General features: G+C 50.4%; 1 protein-coding gene across 1 annotated transcript; it reads left to right on the plus strand.

Moving 5' to 3' along the window:
- Positions 1 to 14,893: 14,893 nt before the first annotated feature.
- Positions 14,894 to 16,054, plus strand: LOC310909224 (uncharacterized protein). Its single transcript, XM_083860823.1, has 3 exons — positions 14,894 to 15,001; positions 15,303 to 15,359; positions 15,682 to 16,054. Exons 1-3 carry the CDS (start codon positions 14,899 to 14,901, stop codon positions 15,987 to 15,989), a joined length of 468 nt encoding a protein of 155 aa, XP_083716949.1. The 5' UTR covers positions 14,894 to 14,898; the 3' UTR covers positions 15,990 to 16,054.
- The last annotated feature ends 6,528 nt before the right edge of the window (positions 16,055 to 22,582 follow it).

The following is a 22,582-nucleotide window of genomic DNA, read 5'->3' on the forward strand; positions in this document are numbered from 1 at the left end:
GTTATCCTCTCTTGTAAAAAAGTGATAAATGTTGTCCTGCTTACCAATTTTTAAAAAATTATATTCTTAAAATTTAGAATATTGACAGGAGTGTTCACACACAATTAGACACAAGATAAAGCCTATGGAAGGTGAGATGAGCCTCACATCTGCCTATTCAACATCAAGCTGATCTTGGACTACGTGTCCTTGCATTTGCCTTCTTTCCAGTGTGACTGGAAGCAGCTTCTACTCCAACTTGGACAGCTCTGGAAAATTTCCTGAGATAATCAGGAGATTGAGAGAATTACTTGCCCAGCTTTTGAAGGGGCTAAAAGACCAGGGATGATTTGCATTTGGCCACCAGCAAAGGCATCGCAGCACAATAAAAGAAGGTAATGAAGGTGCCTGTAAAGAAGGTGCCATTAATTTACCCGTTTCATGTCACTGAGTTACTGAGGCACTGGATGCTGCTAAATCAATAATAATCAATACCAGCAAATGCATGAACAGCGCTTTTTCTTCATTCTTTCAGCTACGTAGCAGATACTCATCTAGAACAACTTCACTCCCTGCCTCCGGGGCCCTCAGCAGCAGTCGGGTTGGGACTTCACACCTCTAACTCTTGCATAACAAAAAAACGTGACACAGTGTGGCAGCGCATTGATGAGTCCTGATTGCCGTTCTACATTTGTTTGGCATGTTTTATTATACAGATTGTTACTTGGTTCATCCCTTGTACCCCCTCCTGCCTTCCTTTTGGTCCATCCCTAAGTTGTTTACTCCAAAGTTGTTAAATATCAATCATTTGTTATATAACCACCTGGTCCTGCCAGTCACCCTGGGGCCTCACCCCATGCCTGGAAAATTCCAGGAGAGGCTTCAGGTGATTGGTCAAGATCAGGGGTTACCCCTCCCTATTCTACTTGTTTGGCTGTTGAGTTTGATTGCCACTCTCTGAGCCACTCCCTGATCCTTCCCTATTGGTCCCCTGCACTGCCCTCCCCTGAGATCCTCCCCTCCTTAAAAACTGCTGCACACAGGTACTCGAGGTCTCTCTCGAGGCATGGCCCTGGGTGCTAAGAAACTCCAGCTGGTTCACCTCAGAGAGTCCCTTCTCTTTTCTTCCTGCGCCATTGCTTTGGTCCTGCTCCTCGAGCTACAAGACCGCAAGTGTTGCAGTGGTGCCAGGGCTGGCCAGAGCTAGCAGCACGAAGGCAGCCACCGCAACACAGGAGACTACGGAATCCTTAGACACCCCTCTATAATTTAAGATGCAGTGCCTGGTTGTTTAAGTGGGCTCATTTAATTTAATTTCTGGTAGAATCTGTGGTTTGCTTCCCCATTTATCAGGGATTGAAACAGGGCCTCACTGAAGCACTCAGCTCGATTTATTCCTTTAGATATGAAAGCGTTAAAAAAAAAAAAGGCAAAAAAGCTTTTCTACCCTCAGGTGTTGTAGCAGCAAATAAAAAATTGGATTCTTTGTGTCATTCTACCATGCATTACCAAATAGTCAGGAAATCTCACTAATAGGAAGTGCTAGAACTAATTTTTTCCCTGATACTGCAATTACTACTTGCACAGATATAATTAATCTTCTCCCTGCCTGCACTCAATACATTTGCCACACAGCAACATCCCCAAAAGCCCTGTTACATACCCTCAAAGCAGCACTGTTTACATTCACACTTAGTATTTATTACAGAGTCTGAAGAGTTTGCATATCTGCATCCAGCCCTCCTCCACAGCTTTCCATTTCTCACACTTATCTTTGAAACAGCTGGAAGTAATTGGTGGAAAACCCTGATAATCCTATTCAGATAAGCCACAAGTAACGCCACATTTCTATTATCCAACAGAGTACAAGTAAACCAGAACATGAATCAACCAGCCTACATAGATATCAATCTCTGTAATACAGCTTTTTAAACTTTATTTGGTTACTCCATCAGATGCAGGTTAATAGGTGTATTTGGTAGCATATAAGTCACTTATAAAAGGGTACAAAGAGCAGCCACACATCCAACAACCCAGCAAGACTTATTTAGAAAAACACTACAAGTCTTGAAACAGGACTTGTTTTTAATGCAGCTGAGTAGAAATTATCAGGTTTCTTTTCTTCCACATTACACCCAAGTTTCATATATGGCAAGCTCCCCAGCTGCATTCATGTTAACAGATGTTAAATATTTCAGTCTCTGAAAGCATGACCACAAAATGGAGAGTTTCAATGGCTACATTTGAATATGCAAATTTGAAATACCGGTCTTGATGAGCAGGCAGAATACTTTCATTTCTTTTAGCTTCTGGATTCCTTGATTTCAAATGTGAAAGAAACAGATGTGATCATGCCACCTGACCTCTCAAATTCCAGCAACACACAGAGCTTCTCCAGGAGCACAAAATTACCCCCTTGTGCTCACTGCCTGGTTTACTCTCTCATATTTGGTGTCAAGCAAAGAGCAAACCCAGACTGGGTACTGTGGAGCATCTGATTCTGGTGTGACCCGGAGAAACTCCACTGACCTTCCAAGTTAAGCAAGTGCAAAACCTCAGTCAAGTAATGCCATTTGCTGTGAAAACCTTATGCCATTTTTTTATTGGATACAATTATGCCCAGGACAACAGAGTGGGCACAGTCATGTGAAGCAATAAAGGAAGTGCAAATTGCAGCCTCCTATGCACTGCTGAAGCATTTACAAATTAAAATTCCACTACTTCTTTCCAAGATAGCTCTCTCTACAGAGTGACTTCCTACTTCTTCCTGTTTAATTGTTGTGCTTGGACACAGCTTACAGGTCTGCCTTAGATACTTGTTTATAGAAAGAAAATAAATGTATAATGCAGATAGATATAAATATTCCCTTAGTTTTGCTTCAGGAAAAGAAATTCTGTGAGAAATAGATCACCGAGTAACAAATGGTGATTGTCAGGCCACAGCCAGGGTAGTATTACACAGACAACTGCAGGTAATTTTTTAGTCATCAGGCAGAGGGTAAATGCAGCACAAGGCTGTATTTGTCTCCTATTTTCCATAAATATTCCTCTATACTTCAACTTTCAGTGTCTTTCATTGGCCCTCCCTTTTACTTGACATCACCAGTTTAACTTGCTACCTGTTGCTATTTCCTCCTTTTCTGAGAAGTGCAACCATTCCTTCTATACCTATAATTTGCCTAAACAGCAGTTCATCACATGGTTCTAACAGCAAGCATCCACCACAACAGGAAAAGAAAAGCCCCAAACTAGGAAGCTCCCTTGACATTAAAAGGCAGAACATACAGCATTGTTTCCTGATGGTAAAAGGTGTTTCTCAACCCATACAGTTCTCTCCAACAGATTATTTTTTAACAAGAGAAAGATTTTTTAAATGCATGCTTCTAAGGTTCCATATACAGTAACTTGATATTAATACAAATAAGAAAAACCCCTCTGACAGACCTACAAAATTAAGCACACCAACCACGTTGTGCTATGTTCAGTGGCTGTTCTGCAATGCACAGGCTCATTGAAGCCTGTTGGCAAATTTGGTGTAAGTGACAAGGTAATTAAAAACTTACTGCTAAAAAATAATCAAGTTCAGCTCTAGCTCTGCAAAGAATTTCAGTAATTTGTCTAGCTCTCCACGACCTAGCCAGTGCACACTAACAACAGGAATAAATGAAAAAAGCATGGCCTTTGCTTTGGGCTGGTCAGAGTAGGCTCTGGTAAAGTTTATAGCAGGGTCAGTACATACATTCAGCACTTACTGTTAAGGCTAAGTGGGTGAATTAAGAGTCCCACCAAGTTTTGCTGGTTCTGGAATTTCTTTAAAAAGGGCATACTTGACTGTGAAATAGAAAAAGGCTATTTGAGGAGTAAGGCCAAATTTTCTTCCCTGACTTAATATAGAAATCATAGTCATGGGTCTGGTGTGAAGCAGATGCTGTTCTGCTCCAGTACTGCAAACAAATAGTAATGGGCACTAAATACTTTGAGAGCACTTAAGAGTACAGAGCATTACTCCTGAGTAATTCCCTTTCTACTTACATAATTCTTCAGATAAATCTGATGCCTTTTTATAAACTTTGTACTGATCTAGGAAAAGTCAAAAAGCAACCCAAAAATCTCACTTAAGTTACTAATATTACAAATCCAAGTGACCAAACCCAGTCCCACTGCTCACTGAAAAATACCAGTTTGCTTTGCAGCACCTCATCATGCATCAATGTGCTGGTTTAGGATAAATTAGGGGAGAACCTCTGTTGTGGTTTGAAAGCAAAACAAATGAGAGGCTCCAAGTCAGAGATATAATTTAATAAGAAAGGTAAAAAGGTAAAAAGGTAAAATAAAATAAAATAAAATAAAATAAAATAAAATAAAATAAAATAAAATAAAATAAAATAAAATAAAATAAAATAAATGCAATAACACAAAGGATCACTGACAGAGTCAGAATACAACCTGAGCAGGATGGTGGAAGCAGTCCAGGTGAAGTGCTCTTCCTGAAGCAGTGATCCTGTAGAAAGGTCTGGTAGCTCTGGTCCTCTGGGAAATCCAGTGGGTAAGTGCTACTTGCACTGTCCCACATACCAGCTTATATCCAGGTGAGAATGCTTGGCTCCTCCCCCTGGGCAGAGCATCTCACAATAGGATGAGGAGTTGTGAAGTGAGTCCTTGATGGCCCATTAACAGAGATAACCCCTGGAGGGAGTTACCTGTGACTCATGGGCCAGGCGTTAATGGGCCATTAGCAGAAGACACTCCAAAGGCCATTAGCAGAAGACAACCTTGGGAAAACACTAGCCCACCTGGTTTCAACAGTTCATAAAGATGGTGATAGAATAAATACTTTGTGTACATCCTACACTGCAACCCAGGACAACCTCCAAAAGGAATCCCCCCAAAAAAACCAAACCTCCACCACCCCTCCCCCCAGCCCTGGGTTTGGGAAGGAATTTCTTGGAGAAAAAAGTGGAAAAAACCAGTTTATTGACAAATGAGAAAAAACACTCCCCAACACAAGGGAAAATGAGTTAACGTGAAGAGAGGGCGCAGAGCTTCTTTCACGGGCCCCGGAGATCCCCAGAATTCTCAGGTCAGGTCTGGAGCCGGTCCAAATCTTCGGGGCGGGGGGAGGGGGGGGGGGGGGGGAGGAGAAAAGGAAAAAAAAAGAAAAAAAAAAAACGGAAGCAGCGAAAGCCAGTAGCAGCAGGCAGTAGCAGCAGCAGAGAGAAGCAGCCCCAGGGGCAGCAGGCAGGAGAGAGAAGCAGCAGCCCAGGCAGCAGCAGAGAGGCAGCAGCCAAGAGACAGCCCCGCCAAAGGGGGGGCAGCTGTTAGACATAACAAGGTAGTCCACAATATGGGATAGGAGGCACCGTCAACCCAGAACATTCCACCCCCTATCCCATATCGTGGACACACAATAAAAAACTTCCATCTCACTTACTCAGACCTTCGACACTTACACATTTCCATCTGTCTTACTTGCTCAGACCTTTGACACTTATACGTTTCCTTCTGTTTCATGTCTGAGTGATCTAATGCACAGACAATGGTAGTAACATTCAGCACATATGAGTTTCACCCCACATTCAGATCTCCCTGAGGTACACATCGTGTTGTTCCATCTTTCTGCATTATCCACCATGTATAACCCAGTCCTTGAGCAGAGACAATTCCACGGATGGGTTTGCCTGTACTCGAGGCAGGGTTGATCCATACTGTCTTTCCCAACAAACCTCTAACATGGGCCACTGGAGCTTTATCTCCATCTACTATATTAAGGAGCTGGGACTGAGCAAGACCCGCTCAGTTGGTAGAACCTCACGTGTTAACTAACCAGATGGCCTTTGCTAAATGCTGCTCCCAGTTTTTTAAGGACCCCCCACCCAATGCTTTCAGGGTGGTTTTTAACAACCCATTGTACCTCTCCACTTTACCTGCAGCTGGTGCATGGTAGGGGATATGGTACACCCATTCAATGCCATGTTCTCTAGCCCAGGTTTTAATAAGATTATTTTTAAAATCAGTCCCGTTGTCTGACTCAATTCTCTCGGGAGTACCGTGCCTCCAAAGGACCTGCTTTTCAAGGCCCAGAATAGTATTGCGGGCTGTAGCATGAGGCACAGGGTAAGTTTTCAACCATCCCATGGTGGCTTCTACCATGGTCAGCACATGGCGCTTGCCTTGGTGGGTTTGAGGCAGTGTGATGTAATCAATCTGCCAGGCCTCCCCATACTTGTACTTAGACCATCGCCCTCCATACCAGAGGGGCTTCATCCGCTTGGCTTGTTTAATGGCAGCGCACGTCTCACAGTCATGGATAACCTGAGAAATGCTGTCCATGGTTAGATCCACCCCTCGGTCTCGTGCCCACTTATAGGTGGCATCTCTACCTTGGTGACCTGAGGCATCATGGGCCCATCGTGCTAGGAACAACTCTCCCTTGTGCTCCCAGTCAAGGCCTATCTTCAACTACCCTATCTTTGCAGCTTGATCTACTTGCTGGTTGTTTTGCTGCTCCTCATTAGCTCTACTTCTGGGGACATGGGCATCTACATGGCGAATCTTCACAGGTAGTTTCTCCAACCAGGCAGCAATATCTTTCCACTCTTCAGCAGCCCAAATGGGTTTTCCTCTATGCTGCCAGTTTGCCTCTTTCCATTTCTTCAGCCATCCCCACAGAGCGTTGGCTACCATCCAAGAATCGGTATACAGATAGAGCCTTGGCCATTTCTCTCTCTCTGCAATATCTAGGGCCAGTTGAATGGCTTTGAGTTCAGCAAATTGACTGGATCCACCCTCTCCTTCAGTGGCCTCTGCGACCAGTCGTGTGGGGCTCCAGACAGCTGCTTTCCACCTCCGACTCATCCCTATGACACGGCAGGAACGGTCGGTAAATAAAGCATAACGTGCTTCCTCTGCCGGCAGCTGGTTGTATGGCGGAGCTTCCTCAACCCGGATCACTGGTTCTTGTTCTTCATCTGCGACACTGAAACTTTCACCTTCGGGCCAGTTCATAATTACTTCCAAAATTCCAGGGCGATTCAGTTTCCCAACTCAGGTGCGTTGTGTAATGAGGGCGATCCACTAGCTCCAGGTAGCACTGGTGGCATGGTGGGTGGAGGGAACTTTTCCTCTAAACATCCACCCTAGCACTGGTAGTTGGGGTGCCAGGAGGAATTGTGCTTCTGTACCAATCACCTCAAAAGCAGCTTGGATTCCCTCATAGGCGGCCAAGATTTCCTTTTCCGTTGGGGTGTAGTTATCTTCAGATGCCCTGTAGCTCCGACTCCAGGATCCCAGTGGTCGGCCTCGGGTCTCACCAGGTACCTCTTTTGCCAAAGGCTCCAGGACAGACCATGGCTCCCGGCTGCAGAGTAGAGCACATTCTTCACATCTGGTCCCATTCTGACTGGGCCGAGGGCTACAGCATGAGCAATCTCCTGCTTGATTTGGGTGAAAGCTTGTTGCTGCTCAGGGCCCCAATGGAAATCGTTCTTCTTGTGGGTAACCAGATGAAGGGGGCTCACAATCTGACTGTACTCAGGAATGTGCATCCTCCAGAAACCTATAGCACCTAAGAAAGCTTGTGTTTCCTTTTTATCAGTTGGGGGGGACATAGCTGTGATTTTGTTAATGACATCAGTAGGAATCTGACGCTGTCCATCTTGCCACTTCACTCCTAGGAACTGGATCTCCCGAGCAGGTCCCTTTAACTTTACTTTTCTTAACAGGAAAGCCGGCTTCCAGGAGAATTTGATGATTTTCTCTCCTTTCTCGAACACTTCTGCTGCTGTGTTTCCCCACACAATGATATCATCAGTATATTGTAAATGTTCTGGAGCCTTATCCTTTTCTAGTGTAGCTTGAATCAGTCCATGACATATGGTAGGACTGTGTTTCCATCCCTGGGGCAGTCTGTTCCAGGTGTACTGCACTCCCCTCCATGTAAAGGCGAACTGAGGCCGGCATTCGGCTGCCAGAGGAATGGAGAAAAATGCGTTTGCGATGTCGATAGTGGCGTACCACTTCGCTGCCTTGGACTCCAGCTCGTACTGCAGTTCCAGCATGTCTGGTACAGCCGTGCTCAGAGGTGGGGTCACTTCATTCAAGGCACGATAATCCACAGTCAACCTCCATTCTCCGTCAGATTTTCGCACCGGCCAGATGGGGCTGTTGAAGGGTGAGTGGGTTTTGCTGACCACCCCTTGGCTCTCCAGCTCTCGAATCATCTTGTGGATGGGGATCACAGCATCTCAAGTGGTTCTATATTGCTGACGATGCACTATTGAAGTGGCAATTGGTAGCATTTGTTCTTCTCCCTTCAAAAGTTCTACGGTGATTGGGTTCTTGGACAGTCCAGGCAAGGTGTTCAATTGTCAAATGCTTTCTGCCATCACAGTTGCTACTCCGAAGGCCCACCTGAACCCTTTCGGGTCTTTAAAATACCCATTCCGGAGGTAATCTATGCCCAAGATGCATGGGGCCTCTGGGCCAGTCGCAATAGGGTGTTTCTTCCACTCATTCTTAGTCAAGCTCACATCTGCCTCCACCAACGTATAGTCCTGTGATCCCCCGGTCACACCAGCAATAGAAACCGATTCTGCCCCTACACATCTCGATGGGATCAAGGTACACTGCGAGGCAGTGTCAACCAAAGCCTTATAGTCTTGTGGCTTCAATGTGCCAGGCCAACGAACCCACACAGTCCAAAACACACAATTTTCCCTAACCTCTACCTGGCTAGAGGCAGGGCCCCTCTAAGCATGATTATATGTCTTAGGGGTTTCTTCAAGGGGATCAGACATGTCATCATCGTCATCATACTTGACATCCTGGCTGCGAACAACTGGAGCTGCTCTCTGTTTGGTGAGACTTCCTCTCTGAATCCTACCTTCCTTCAAATTGTGTACCAGAGCAGCAGTGGGTTTTCCATCCCATCTCCTCATGTTTTCTCCAGAGTCACACAGGAAGAACCACAACTCAGCGCGTGGGGTGTACCTTCTCTCCCCATCAAAGGAGCGCCTGCGTTGGATACCAGGGCCTCTAATTTGCACAGCCGAGATTTGGAGGAAGTCCTCCTTAATCTCTTCCCTGAGTTTCTTATGATTCTCTTCTATTTTGTCTTCTAATTTCTGCAGTCGTGTTTCCACAGCTGCAATTCTGGCATGAGTTGGGCCACGTACAGCATCAGCATATGCTCAAAGCTTTTTAGCCATATCAAGCACAGTCTCATCTGTCTCCTCTCGCTTCATTATTGCTAGAGCAGAAGCGTATTCAGGTGGCCCAAGTCGCACAAGTTTCCTCCGCATTACAGGTGTACATGCTACCAGGTCTGGATTCCTAGTTGTTGTATCATCTGAAAAAATGAGCTCTGCTACCGCCATCTCTCTCAGACATTGGATCCTCTGTCCTATGGTCCTCCACTGTGTCTGCCGCAAATAGAGGTCATCTGCACACAGGTATCTTTGTGCTACACCATCCAGAATCCGTTCCCAGAGGCAGTGAGGGCTATAAGCTCCGAGCCCTGCGATGTGGCCGTGAGGACACTGACTGCAGGGACAGGAGGTGCCTCGGAAAAGCCTCTGGCCTCGAGCGGACTGCCCACGAGCTCACTTGCCTTCAGCCCTCTCCCTGCCATGCTACGCTGTCCGTCCCTCTTCTCCCCACTATTCCTCCCTTTTGACACCTCCGCCTCTTCAGCCCTCAGACCACGCCCATCCCCTTTTTCCTCTCCCAGCTCACCCCTTTGCTTTGCTCGCCATTAATAAACAGTTTGGCTTGTTCAAATTTATCTGCATCTCTGTGCAGCTGAAGCAAGGTAAATCCAGAGCCCTGGGACACACGTTACTTGACTGCGTCACACCTGCAGTTTCAGGATGGCCGCCAGCCGGGACGTGTCCCAAGGAGGCCATGCCAGCTTCTGTGCAAGGCCCCTTGCCCCTCCTGCTGTGGCTGCACCAGCTGCCCTGAGGGCTGCTGCTGCTGCCCAGAGCCCGCAGAACAGGGCAGCGTTTGCTGATGGCTTGAGCCATCAAATCATTCAAGATCCTGTTGGGCTGTCTTAGACGCTTGGGGCGATGGATTCCTTCCAACCTGGGCCACTTTGGGTGGAGTGGGGTCAGCACCAGGGCAGGTGGCAGGGCGTGCAAGGGCCCTTTAAGACACACTGCAGCATGGTCATGGTGGGAATGGGTGTCCTTTGTGACACGTGGTGACATAGGTGCCGGTGGCAACATGGCAACGCCACACAGCAACGCCACACAGCAACGCCACAGTGCTCGGTGCATGCAACGGGACAGGACACGCCAGAGCAGTGCTGTGAGGAGCCCCCACACAGTGCACTCGTTCGTGTCAGACCCGAAGCTTTTCCGAGGCGTTACTCCCGCGGCTGACCTCGCGGCCAGATCGCGGAGTTTGGTGACTCGGAGCTTACCCGAGGCACCTCCCGTCCCTGCAGTTGGCGCCCTCGTGGCCAGACTGCGGGACTTGGTGACTCGGAGCTTATCCGAGGCACCTCCCGTCCCTGCGGTCGGCGCCCTCCAGGCCAGACCGTGGGACTTGGTGACCTCCATCATTCACCAGGAGTCTCCTGTCATTGTGGCAGGAGCCCTCAAGACCACAGTGCAGGACTTGCTGTCCTGCCGCCTTCCTGAGGCTTCTCCATCGCAGGTGCCTTCAAGGCACAACTGCACAACTTGTTGCCTCAGAGCTTCCCCGAAGCATCTGTGGGAAGGTGCCCTCAAGACCAGACGCTGCCATGGCGGCCAGATTTCTCGGTCTCTTCCAAGTTTGCAGGAGGAAAAGAAATCCAAGCCCTGCAGATGCTCCAGCGCAACACCCTGAAGAGCTGGAGCAGATCCAGCCACTGCAGGACGGTGAGTGGCACAGCTGGGCTACAGGGCTGATGGCTCTGGACAGCTTGGCCCCATCCCATCCTCATCCCAACCCATCCCCATTCCCACCCTGCCCAGGGACGGGATGGAAGAGGGGCCGAGGCTTTCCCCACAGCAGCTCTGCTCCATCCCCTGGGGCATCCCAGGGCTGTCCCTGCCTGGGGATTGGAGGGCTGGCTTCTCTGGCCTCTCCTGCAGCCCCTCAGCTCTGGCTGTGCTCACTCTTTGCCAGATGCAGCCATGGACCAGACGCAAGGGCAGAAGCCTGCCCGTGGCCGCTTCCGCAGAACGCTGAAGGTACCTGCAGCAGCCGTCCCCACCTGGGCTGGGCCTGCTGTCCCTGCTCAGCTGAGCTCCGCGCTTGGAGCACGCCACAGAACATGCCTCTCTTCCCTGTCCTTTGCTCTCCTGCAGGCCTTCCACAAGTTTCTGCGCATTCGACCTAGGAAGACCAGCACCACAGCAACTGAGAGCACGGCCCAGCCTGACTTCAGGCTGACCGGGCTCCAGGCAGAGCCTGGTGTCAGCCCAGATTCTGGTCAGCGCTCAGAAGACCCTGACGCGGCAACCAACTATGACACGGCAAAGACCAACATGGCGGTGACCGCCGACGTGGCCGTCACCAACGCCGACGCCGGAGAGACTCGCGGCATCGCCAATATTGATGCCATGCCCGCTCCCACTGTGATTCCTGCTCCCGCTGTGGAGTTTTTCAAGGAGAGTGCCACTCCTTCTCAGCAGCAGGTAAGCAGCTTGGGGCCAGGGCTGGAGGCCTCTCAGGATCAGGTGCCCCCTCAGGCCACGGCCGTTGGGCCACCTCAGTCTTTGAGGCCAGAAGAGTGCAGCAGGAAGGGAAGCACTTCTTGGGGCAAGCTGGGGAAGCTGCTCCCTTGGACAGCGCTCCCAAGTCTTCCCCATGTCTCCTCCAGGTGCCAGCCGTGGTGAAGAACATTCACCAGAGACTGGCGGCCCGTGTCACCGTGGATGCCAGGCTGCGCATTCACTTTCTGAGGCTGGCTCAAGATCAACCTGCTGACGTGGTTCTGACCCTCTTGCGCTGTGCCCCAACGTGTGACAGGTACGGGGCCCCACCCGCCTTGAGAGCTCAGGGCTCACCAGCCTCTAGGGCCCCTCACCCTGCACAGCCTGTCCAACGGGGTCTGCCAGACCGGCGAAGCGGGTCCTGGACTCTTGGGCCCCTCTGTTTCCCAAGCCTGCTGCCATGCTCCCTCCCTGCCCCTCAGGGCACCAGGGGCTCTGTCCCCTGGGCCTCCACAGCTGCACAGGGCATGCTACTGTGACTGAGACGCCCCTGACCCAGAGCTCCAATCCCACAGAGCTGCTGCAATGATGTGGAGAGCCATAGGCTCGTCGGCTGTGACGGCGCAGAAGGTGCTGCCGACACTGATCGGTGTGATGGAGGATTGGCCACTGCACACAACATTCACCTCCGACGGGGACAACGAGGCCGTTTTTGCCCTGGCAGTGAGTTTCTGGAACTGGCCTCTGCTCACTCCCCGGTCGCCTCTCCATCAGCTCTCCACTCTCTCCCTCCCTGCCTCAGGCACTGGCTTAGGGCTGGGCACGGGGGGCACCAGCCCCACTGCTCCCCCTGCCTCTCCCCTCGGGCCCTGCCACACAGACACCTTAGCACTGAGCTCTGTCTTGGGCTGCTTCTTTTGCAGGCAACTCTGGGGCTGTGGGTGACTCTCCAGGCGCCTGAGTGCCACACAGCACTGGGCCTTCATTCAGCCCACCTGTTTGTGGCTCTGCTCTTCCACGTTGTCATCACCACCACACAACAGATGCCAGAGGAAGTCGCTCACTTCTGGAGAGCGTGCCGGCAGGAACAGCGCCTTCCCAGCAACCCCAACAGGTGCCAGTCCTCCTGTCTTTTCAATGTCCTTGTGGCCAGCGCCAGTGCTCCCGGTGTGACCTGGGCTTTGCTCTGCACACAGGTTTGCAGTGCAGGCCATGAAGGCTCTCTTCATCCAAAAGTGGGATGACCAAGAGCTGATGGCTATGGAGAGCAAGCACGGCTGGGACACGCTGCTCTCTGCTGACACCCAGCACTATGCCGTGGGTCTGCTGGCCAGGTGAGAAGCCCTTCTCTGCCACGTTTGTGCCCTGTGCCCGGGCTGCCCCACACAGTCCCTGGGGTCATGGCCACGAGGGCCTTGTCACCGAGGGACGGCCAAGCAGACTGGAAAAGGCTCTCCCAGCCTTTTCCAGGAGGGTGCCCAGAAGGGGCCACCTCCCCAAGCACCCACATTCCCCTCCCGGGATGCTGGGGAAAGACCAGACCTCTGTGAGTCAGACCCTGAGGACTGTCCTCCCCCACCTCAGGCTCTTGGTGCCTTTTTTCCCCCGACAGAGAGATGCGCCGTGACTTGGGCCAGATGTGTTCCCACATCGCATTCCACCTACTCCAGCTGCTAAGCAGGGAGGAGCCACGCTGGGATCTGCCCTTCCTGGCCTTCCTTGTGGAGGTGAGCCAGTGCTGCCTCGCTGAGCAGCCTCCCAGCTCTCTGCCCTCTCGTAGCTGCAGCTGCCTGGGCCCAGCCCTGTGCACTTCTAGGCACCTGCCCTTCGTGTCCCCTGCCACTGCCCTGTGCCTTTCAGGTCCTCGAGTGCCTGGACTTGAGGGAATACGCAGGCAGCCTCCTGGAGGTGATGGCAAGGCACCTGCGGCGCACGTGCAGGGAGAGACGTCGCCTGGCGCTCAGAGGCCTTGTGTGGCTCAGCAAAGATCCCTCGATGGTGAGAAGGGGGCAGCGGCTTAAGCTGCGCTGGGGAAAGCAGCCCCTTGGGCTGGCTGGGCTCCAGGAGCTGAGGCAGCTGCTCCCAGCTCTCCTGCCCCCTGCTCGAGAGAGCTTCGCCATGGGCCTTTGGCCTCCGTGCCCTGCAGCAGCAGGGTGGGGTTGCAGTGCCAGGGCGGTGTTGGCAGTGCAGCTGTTGACGGCTTCTCAGCACAGCCTTGTGTTCCGTGCAGGCCAGATGGATACGCAGCCTGGACCTAAACCTGCTGGAGCTGCTGGGTGATGCCGATGGAGAGGCGGTTGGCATGTCCCTCTCGGTGCTCACCAATGCCTTCCAGAACGGAGACACCGTGATAGGCAGGACCACCGCCTGGTTGCTGGCCGAGCGACTCCTCTCGCTCTTTGGAAACGTAAGGCTCTGTGCCACGGGCACCAGCTGCTGCCCAGAAACTTTGTACCCAGTGGATTTTTAGGCTTTTGCCCATCTGGGCTGGAGAAGTTGGTGCTGAGGTCTCTCGCACTTCCTTTCCCTCAGGACAACAGCCACGTGCAGCTGCTCTCCATTCAGCTTTTCCAAAAGGTGATGGCCTTGGTAGAGGATGAGGGAAAAAAGGCCCTGAAGAGAATTGTGAGCCAGAGCCTGCTCCCACTCTTCCTGCACTGCCACGAGGGGAACTGGCGCCTGGCGAAGGTGAGGTTTTGCGTGATGCTGGTGCATCCCCGACAGGGGGCTCGGCCGCCTCCTGCCCGGGCACGTCTCCCGGGTGGCGGCCTCCTCCTGGCCTTGGCAGTGGGACGCGGGTCCTGTGCCCTGGGCTGGGCTGCGCTTCCATCACCTCCCGTCTCTGCCGCTCTCCAGGCCTCTTGGGAAACGCTGCAGGCCGCGGCCGGCTTCCTGCACAGGAGCGATCTGGAGCAGGTGCTCGAGACGCAGAAGCTGTTCAAGTTCGCCGAGCGTCTGGTAAGGACGGCCTGGAGGAGCCCCCTGACCGCGGTGCTCAGCGTGTGGGGCCGGCGGCTGCGGCCCCTGCCCAGTGCCACAGGCAGGGCCGCCAGCCAGCGCCCCACACGCCGCTCCCTTCCCTGGGGCCGGGCGGGCTCTTCTCCAGGGCAGCACCCGGCCCTCGGCCCCCTCCAGAGCCGGGCGGCGGCGGCTGCCGGCCAGGCCTCGGGGCTGCGCGGGCAGGGGACGCCGAGGCGGGGCGCAGGGAGCGCAGGGAGCGCCCGGCCGAGGGGCCGAGCCCGCGCCAACCCGTCCCTCCTGCCGCTCTCTCCAGATGGTGGAGGACAAGAGCCGAGCGGCCGGATACCTGCACTGGGCCCTGCCCTACCTGGAGAGCCCACGGGAGCCCCTGCGACAGGCGGCCATCAAGATCATTGGTGAGCCACCAGCCCGGGGCCCCTCCCAGCCCCAGCAGCCACACCCGGCACCTGGATCCGCGCCTGCCCTCGGGGCGCTGCCGCCTTGTGCCGCTCCTGAGGCCTCAGCAGGCGCCCTGGATCCGCGCCTGCCCTCGGGGCGCTGCCGCCTTGTGCCGCTCCTGCCCTGCCCTGGGGCCTCAGCAGGCGCCAAGGGCCCGGGCTCAGCCCTGTCGGGCAGCGGGCCGTGCGGCCACAGGGCTGGCAGCACCGCTGGGAGGGAGCTGTGCCGCTGGGGCCCTGACAGGCTCTGTGTTCCCAGGGATCGCCGGGGCGCTCCTGATCGGGCAGAAGGAAGAGCTCCAGGCCATCAGCCAGGGTGAGTGAGGGCAGCGGGCTGTCGGCAGGGGCTGCCGGGGGGAGCCGCAATGCCTGGGCAGGGGGCTGCAATCCCTGGCCCCGGTGCGGAGGGCTTCGCTCCCTGTGCGGACAAGGGAGGGTGTGGGCAGAACACAGAGAGGTTTCAGGGCCGCGGGCGGGACAATTCGCGGGCAGCGCCTTGCGGCAAATCCCCCTTGTTGGCCCCTCCTCTCTTGGGGTGGCCACGGCAAGAGGCGGGTGGGATGGCCCTTGGCGGGAGAGTCTCCTGGGATTCCCGCAGATCCGGGCTCTGACCGTGGCGCTCTGCCTGTCTCTTCCAGCTCTTCAGGCCCTGAGAGAAGACGACAGCCCCTCTCCGATAAGCCTCTTTGTCCAGCGGAAATTCGAGGGGCGAGCTGCAGAGCTACGGTCATCTGCTAGCTCAGAAGAACCAGTGTCCTTACAAGACCTTCAGGCGCCACACAAGACGAGACCACCTGAAGACCAGGGGAGACAGGGACCAGCCGCAGCTCCAGGCACAGCTGACGATTGGCACAGCAGAGCCTGTGGGAAGCTCGCGTGCCTTCAGCCCTCTCCCTGCCATGCTACGCTGTCCGTCCCTCTTCTCTCCACTATTCCTCCCTTTTGACACCTCCGCCTCTTCAGCCCTCAGACCACGCCCATCCCCTTTTTTCCCTCCCAGCTCACCCCTTTGCTTTGCTTGCCATTAATAAACAGTTTGGCTTGTTCAAATTTATCTGCATCTCTGTGCAGCTGAAGCAAGGTAAATCCAGAGCCCTGGGACACATATTCCTTGTCTGTGTCAGACCTGCGGTTTCAGGATGGCCGCCAGCCGGGACGTGTCCCAGGGAGGCCTCCCATCGGCTCTCCATTCCCTCCCTCCCTGCCTCAGGCACTGGTGTAGGGCCAGGCACAGGGGGCACCAGCCCTGCTGCTCCACCTGCTTCTCCCCTGCTGTCAGAATCCATGACCAGCGTGCAGGAGGATGTCAAACGGAATTGTTCATCACTGACCACAAGCACTCCATGCACTGATAAGAAGTGCTTGTCTGATTCAAAACCCATCCCCCTCTGCAGAAACTTCTGGCATTTGATTTGGACACAAAATTCAAGCATGATATGAAAACCAGAGACTAAAATTTGTGGAGTGTGGCTGGAGTATCATTTGTCTAGGGAGATTAGACATCAGTGTTGCTACCAGTAATGTGAGACTTCAGTGAGCATCTTCCATTGTGTGCTGCACACGTTTCTCTGAAACACCAGTGCCTGTGGCTGATCTTTGCAGATTCAGCTCTCCACAAGAAAAACCAGTCAATTAGCTAAAAATCCTGCATAGACAAATTCAATTACATCTATTTCTCAAGAACCCTATGGGGATGAACTACATGCAGAACCAACAGAGTTGATAATTAACAACCAAATTATAAAGAAAATATGGTTACAGTAATCCATGAAAGAGTTAAGCTTGGAGACAAAAGATGAAAGAAAGCCTAGCAAAAAAAAACTATGGTAGCTTGTTGAAAATGAATTACTCAGTTTAATGTTTGCCCTTTAAGTCATTCCAGACTTACTACAATATATCTGCTAGTGTTTTGGCCTCTAGATAACCTGCCTAGTAAATCAAAGCCAAACAGTGCATAATTAAAACCTAGTCTGGTTCAGATTATAGAATATACAATTTATTTTTACAAGTAAGAAGACAAACCCCATAATTCACTTGACATCTCACCACTCTCTTGAAATATAGTCTTTCCACTGGTGAAAATAAACTGCCTAGCAGCTGTGTTATATATTTTACCTAAATGTATATTTAGATCCATGATGTGTACAGTCTAACAGATTTGTAGCAGTTTTAAGGGGCAGAGACAGTCCCTACTCAGCTTTCACACAGGCAAGTTGGGAAAGCGTGGTAATAAATGGTAATAAAATGACATTTGGGTAAACAGAAGAACAGTAGAGACCAGCAGGACACTTCATTAGTACCATTCCGCTGAGAAATAGCCTTTACCTTATTTGGATTCTTCCATTCCAACCTGTGTCTGCAGGACCCCCGTGGTCCTCAGAACCAGTGAGGTATTAATAGCACAAATTTTACAGTTAACATCCCAGTGATAAGCCCAACATCCCTGACCTTTGTAAACGCGGTGGTTTGTGCTGGGGGAATATCCAGGTAAAGCCTCTGATGTGTGTCTCGAGAATGCACCCTGCCAACATGAGCTCTACCCTCAAACTCACAGAATTTCAGATAAATCCCTAATATCTGGCTCTTTTCCCTCCCCCAAGCATCCCATTTATACAGCATAGATGCTGAAAGTGCACTGAATCATTCTGTACATCCTTAGCTAGCATGCCAATTCCGTACATTTTCCAATAGCTACATAATTAAGCCTGCACACTTGATGGAAGATGCAAGAGAAAAGGGAATGGTCTCTGCACATTCTTGTCCCTTTCTTTGTGACTCCCACTCCATCATAGACAGAACAATTGCATCCTACTTGCCTCAGTCATGAGCAATGCTAACCATGGCACATTTTGAAGAAGTAACACAGCAGTTTATCCAGCTACAGGCTTTGAGATAGTTTCTGCAAGGAAAACAAAACCTTAATCCAAAAATAAACAATCACCATCTTCTTTATGACAGCCCTCAGCACTGTTTATTACTTGCTACTCCATGACTGCAGGAAAGTCTGTATTACAGTAGATAGAGAAGATAATTCCCTATTGTTACTGTGTGACAATATTTGTATTAAAGCTGTGCCACAATCCCAAGGCAACTCAGCTCACAGCCAGGCATCAGAGCCTGTTATATATCTTCTACCTTGCCTTTGACAAGGAGCTGCTGGGAAGGTTTCAGCTGAAAACAAACACTTGCTTCAGGCTAAGTTTTGTAAATTTTCTGTATTGCTACCTCAAAGATCTCCTTGCAAACCAGGACTTCCTAGGAATTCTGACATTGTCAGTGCTGCTGACAAATTGTACCACCTAAAATGGAAGGGGAGGAAGGATATTTAAGTAATATGGGAAGACCAGTAGTCCTTAGCAGAACTCACATGCATTAAATCACCGTCTTGGGAATCACTGAGTGCCAGTAGCTCTGCTTTCTGAGTAAAGTGTTTACTGCAGACAGGAGCCAAAGACAACCCCAGAAAATCATACCCAGAAACATATACAAGAAGAAATAACTTTTTTTTTGTCCCATTAGCCCTGTTTTGACATTTATAAACTACCTTTTTTGCCTTTTTGTACTGTCACACGTTAGTTACACTGGATCTGCTATCACATTTTCCATTCATGTGAGCAACTAGTGGCTCATTTCAATCTCCAAACAAGAGGTTATCCCATTGGCATGGCCTGAATCACTGTCAGAGGAAGAGGTAACTCTTGGGGTCATGTGGCTGTCATGGTACAAGGGACAGTGCTCCAAATATAATCTCTCCTGTCCAATGAAAGCCATCTGAAGGTGGTGTAAGCACACAACATCCCAGGCATGATGGCTCCTTCCATAGGCAAGCAGGATAACCAACACTCTCCTGGGCATAAGGTGTCCCACACATCTGAAAAGGTGAGCCACTCTTCTATGGTGTATCTCAACTTCAGGAGAGTGGATGATTAATTATCCACACAGTGCAATGGGTAATGCTGCATGAGAAGCATCCTTGCTCCCTGACCACCCTGCAGGCCACACTAAGGTGGTTTGGGACAGCCCACATTTGGCTGTCCTCTCTGTTTCTCAGAAACCCTGATTCAGGTGGGCTCCTATTAGCTTGTTTGTAAATTAAAGGTACAGGGCAATGGTCCATGTCCTCCCTTATCTGAACCACTGACATCAAGGGATTGTTGGATCAGGTTGCATTTTCCCTTTGAAAAATACTATGGGACTCATTTGCCTGGACAGGCAAAGGCTTTGTGTGGCCTCCCATCACAGCTTCAGGCTACTGCTCCCAAGAATCCTCTCCAAGCCTAGAGAGCCTGAAAAATTCAACCCCCCCAAGGGATTCTAAACTTGACTGCATTTTGCAATCTCTCCTGTCTAAGCAGATCTTAGCAACACACTGCTACTCATTCCTTCCTAAAAGGAAACCAGTGGAAGAGCAAAGACCAATTTCTACCTCCAGATATTGGAACAAAATCACTCAGGTTAAGCCTTCCTCTAAGGCATTTTAAACCCAGAAGGTATCACCATGGACATAATTCAATAGTTTGCCCTCCAATGGTGGGAAAATCCCCGCAGGACGTTTTTCATCTAACAAAACCAAATCCCTGGCTAACACATTGTATTTTCTCAACTTCAGGAGACTGGATGATTAGTTGTGCACACAGAGCAACAGGCAATGCTCTGTGAGAAGCATCCTTGCTCCCTGACCACCTTGCAGGCCACACTAAGCTCATTTGGGACGCCTCATGTTTGGTTTTCCTCTTTAGTACTTGGGAACCCTAATTCAGGTGAGTTAGCTCTTTTTTTGACACAAACCACCACCAAGACCTCTGATAGAGGAAAAATCAGGTTTCCAAGAAAAATTCTTCATTACTATGTTTAAGAAAGGATCTTATAGTCTCAGCTCAACAGCCCCTGGGCTTTTACTGACAGTCCCTACTGCACTGGACAGGAGGCTCTTGTGTTCAGTGAAATGATGCTTTCCTTGTATTAATACTGGAAATAAATTATGACACCACTTTGAATGACTGGATGTCCTTAGGAGCTCAAAATGGTTCAGCACAGATTAGGAGCAGCAAAGGAGACCAGCTGCAGAGCACGTCAAGAATGATCCATGTGACAAAGGAGCAAGTGTCTGAGAATGTTCTGCAATATGTTCTGTGGCTAGTACTCAGGTTTCATGGCAGCAAATTTGTTGTTCAGCATTGTAGAACACAAAAAAAGAGTTCAAGAAGGGTGGATGCCGAGGAGAACATGTTTCCCCTGCTTCCTTAGTCTTGCCCCAGACTTATGTGCTAAGCATGATGCCATATGGTCTGGAATATCCCTTGGGTCAGCTGGGGTCAGTTTTCCTGGCTAAGTCCCCCCCCAAATCCTTGTGCACCCCCAGTATCCTCGCTGGCAGGGCAGCACAAGAAGCAGAAAAGGCCTTGATGTTGTACAAGCCCTGCACAGCAGTAAGTAAAACATCCCTGTGTTATCAACAGTGTGTTCAACAGAAATCCAAAACACAGCTCCCTACCTGCTACTGTGGAGAAAATTAACTCTATCCCAGCCAAAACCAGCACACACAGAAAAAGCAGCTTGTACATTTCAAAGAAACTAAAGCCCCTAATTAGCCATGCACAAAAACTAATTATGACATAGGACAGTTAAGAGATGTGAAAGCAAAGCTTAATTGAGGTGAGCCAAAAGCCTAGAATTGAGCATAGCCTGTTTTACCCAGCTTTTTCTCATGGTGTATCTTGGGTGTGTCTATGGCACAAAACCCTTTGCAGCACAGACACAGTGGGAAAACATCAGTCTGAAACAGAAATCTGCATTTTGCCACCTGACTGTCACAAGGCAAAACTCAAAGTAAGTGCTCTCCAGCGAGGATTGGCAGAGCTTCCTCTCTTGTCTTCCACTCAGGTCCCACAGGCGCCCCAGTTTGATGGACTGAGTGAAGTGCCAGAGCAGCTTTGCTGGGTCCTTGCAGTGGAAACTTCCACTGTGGGACTCAGCTGCTCATTAAGGGAAACTACCCAGTCATTTCACCCTCCCAGGTGTGGAGATGCAGTGGCTCTCCAGGCCACCATGCACGGCAGCCATTTCCAGGAAACAAAAACCAACTGAGTGGAAAGCATGAATAAAACATACCCCATGCAAGGCAATAAAGAAAAGCCCTTATCAAAGCTGAAGCAACACAGCACCATTGATTCTTCCAGACATGCCCCACAAACAACTAAACAGTTTAAAGGATAACTTTTTAACAGGGTATAGCTCAGTGAATATCTTAGATACTAAAACTGGTGCCATTTTTACAGTGACCATTTGTACTATCAGGTATCCTGACAGGATATTTTCACTTGGGTTTCTTAACTCACTTCTGCTGCACATGCTTTAGTCTTGTGATCCAATTTCATTCAGAGATTCCTCACTTGCCAGAATCAAGCCCATGTCAGCATATTTCTGTGGAAGTCCTGTCAAAGTGTGCCCCCTTCCTGCAACACCAGCTTTTAGAAGTACAGTTCTGCTGACTCAAGCTGGGGTCTCTTTCTCAGAGACTCCCCACTAGAAACAATCATTGTTAATCTTGCACATGTGTAGCACTTTGGGTCATCTTTACAGCTGCTACACTGGAAAATGGGGTACATTGGGCTACCAGGGTTGTAACCCTAACCCATTCAGGGCCATATCCCAGCCACATGAAAGACACAGGACAGGTTTATAACTGCACCTAGCACACAAAACAGCTGGTGAACACCCAAAATGAACAATCTAATTACATTTGCTGTGAGACAGAATCAGTGCCTCATTTCTGAAGTCCTTAAAATGTGAGGCAACAGATTCCCTTCCCATGTACTGCATCTAACTTGCAGAAATCCTAAGCTGGCTCCATGGTGCTCTCAGGAAAATCAATCCAGCTGAGTACAAAGGGCTCCCTACCAAGATGGAATATATTGCATTTTGTGAGAACGCAGCGATTTGTTCTAGGCCCAGCAGCTTAAGAATTGATTGCCAGGTAGGGGTGAGAAAGAAAAGCCAACCATTTGCACAGATTCTCTCCTATTTTAGTACAAGTTAATACCACAAACAATGCTGATAAGCAGCCAGAAGCAATTGCAGAATGTCAACCATAGAAGAAAATGCCTGACAGCTCTACAAGTATGGGAAACAGCAAGCTTGGAGGAGCACATGGAACATCTTTAAACATCATCTCTCTTAACTACCAGAATTGTTTCAGGCCCTCAGGAGCAGGTAGCAGCTGGCATCTGTCTCCTAGTCAGACACTTGAGCAAAAATAAGTCATCAGTAATGAGCACATTCCTTTGTTCCCAGCTCCCACAACCTGCATGAACACCTAAACATCCCCAATGCCTGCTGTCAGCACAGGTGGGTTTGTAAGATACCCTTTGATACAAGAAAGTTTGCTGCCATACCTCCTCTTCCTACCAGCTGCAGCTTCCAGTAGGATTCCTCTGCACAGGCTGGTGCATGCAACAGCTTGGAAATGAGATTAATGGTCACAAGGGAACAAAAGTGAGATCAGGGTAAAACCAGATCTGTCCTTGAGCAGAGAGAAGA

Source organism: Zosterops lateralis (assembly GCF_965231275.1).
Source record: "Zosterops lateralis genome assembly, chromosome: 5".
NCBI classification, from domain to species: Eukaryota; Metazoa; Chordata; class Aves; order Passeriformes; family Zosteropidae; genus Zosterops; species Zosterops lateralis.

Bases quoted from the DNA above. Each gene is read 5' to 3' on its own strand.
- LOC310909224 (XM_083860823.1), top strand. From the start codon at position 14,899: ATGGTGGAGGACAAGAGCCGAGCGGCCGGATACCTGCACTGGGCCCTG. The intron at 15,002-15,302 runs GTGAGCCACCAG...CTGTGTTCCCAG, and splicing joins GGCGGCCATCAAGATCATTG to GGATCGCCGGGGCGCTCCTG. The intron at 15,360-15,681 runs GTGAGTGAGGGC...TGTCTCTTCCAG, and splicing joins GCTCCAGGCCATCAGCCAGG to CTCTTCAGGCCCTGAGAGAA.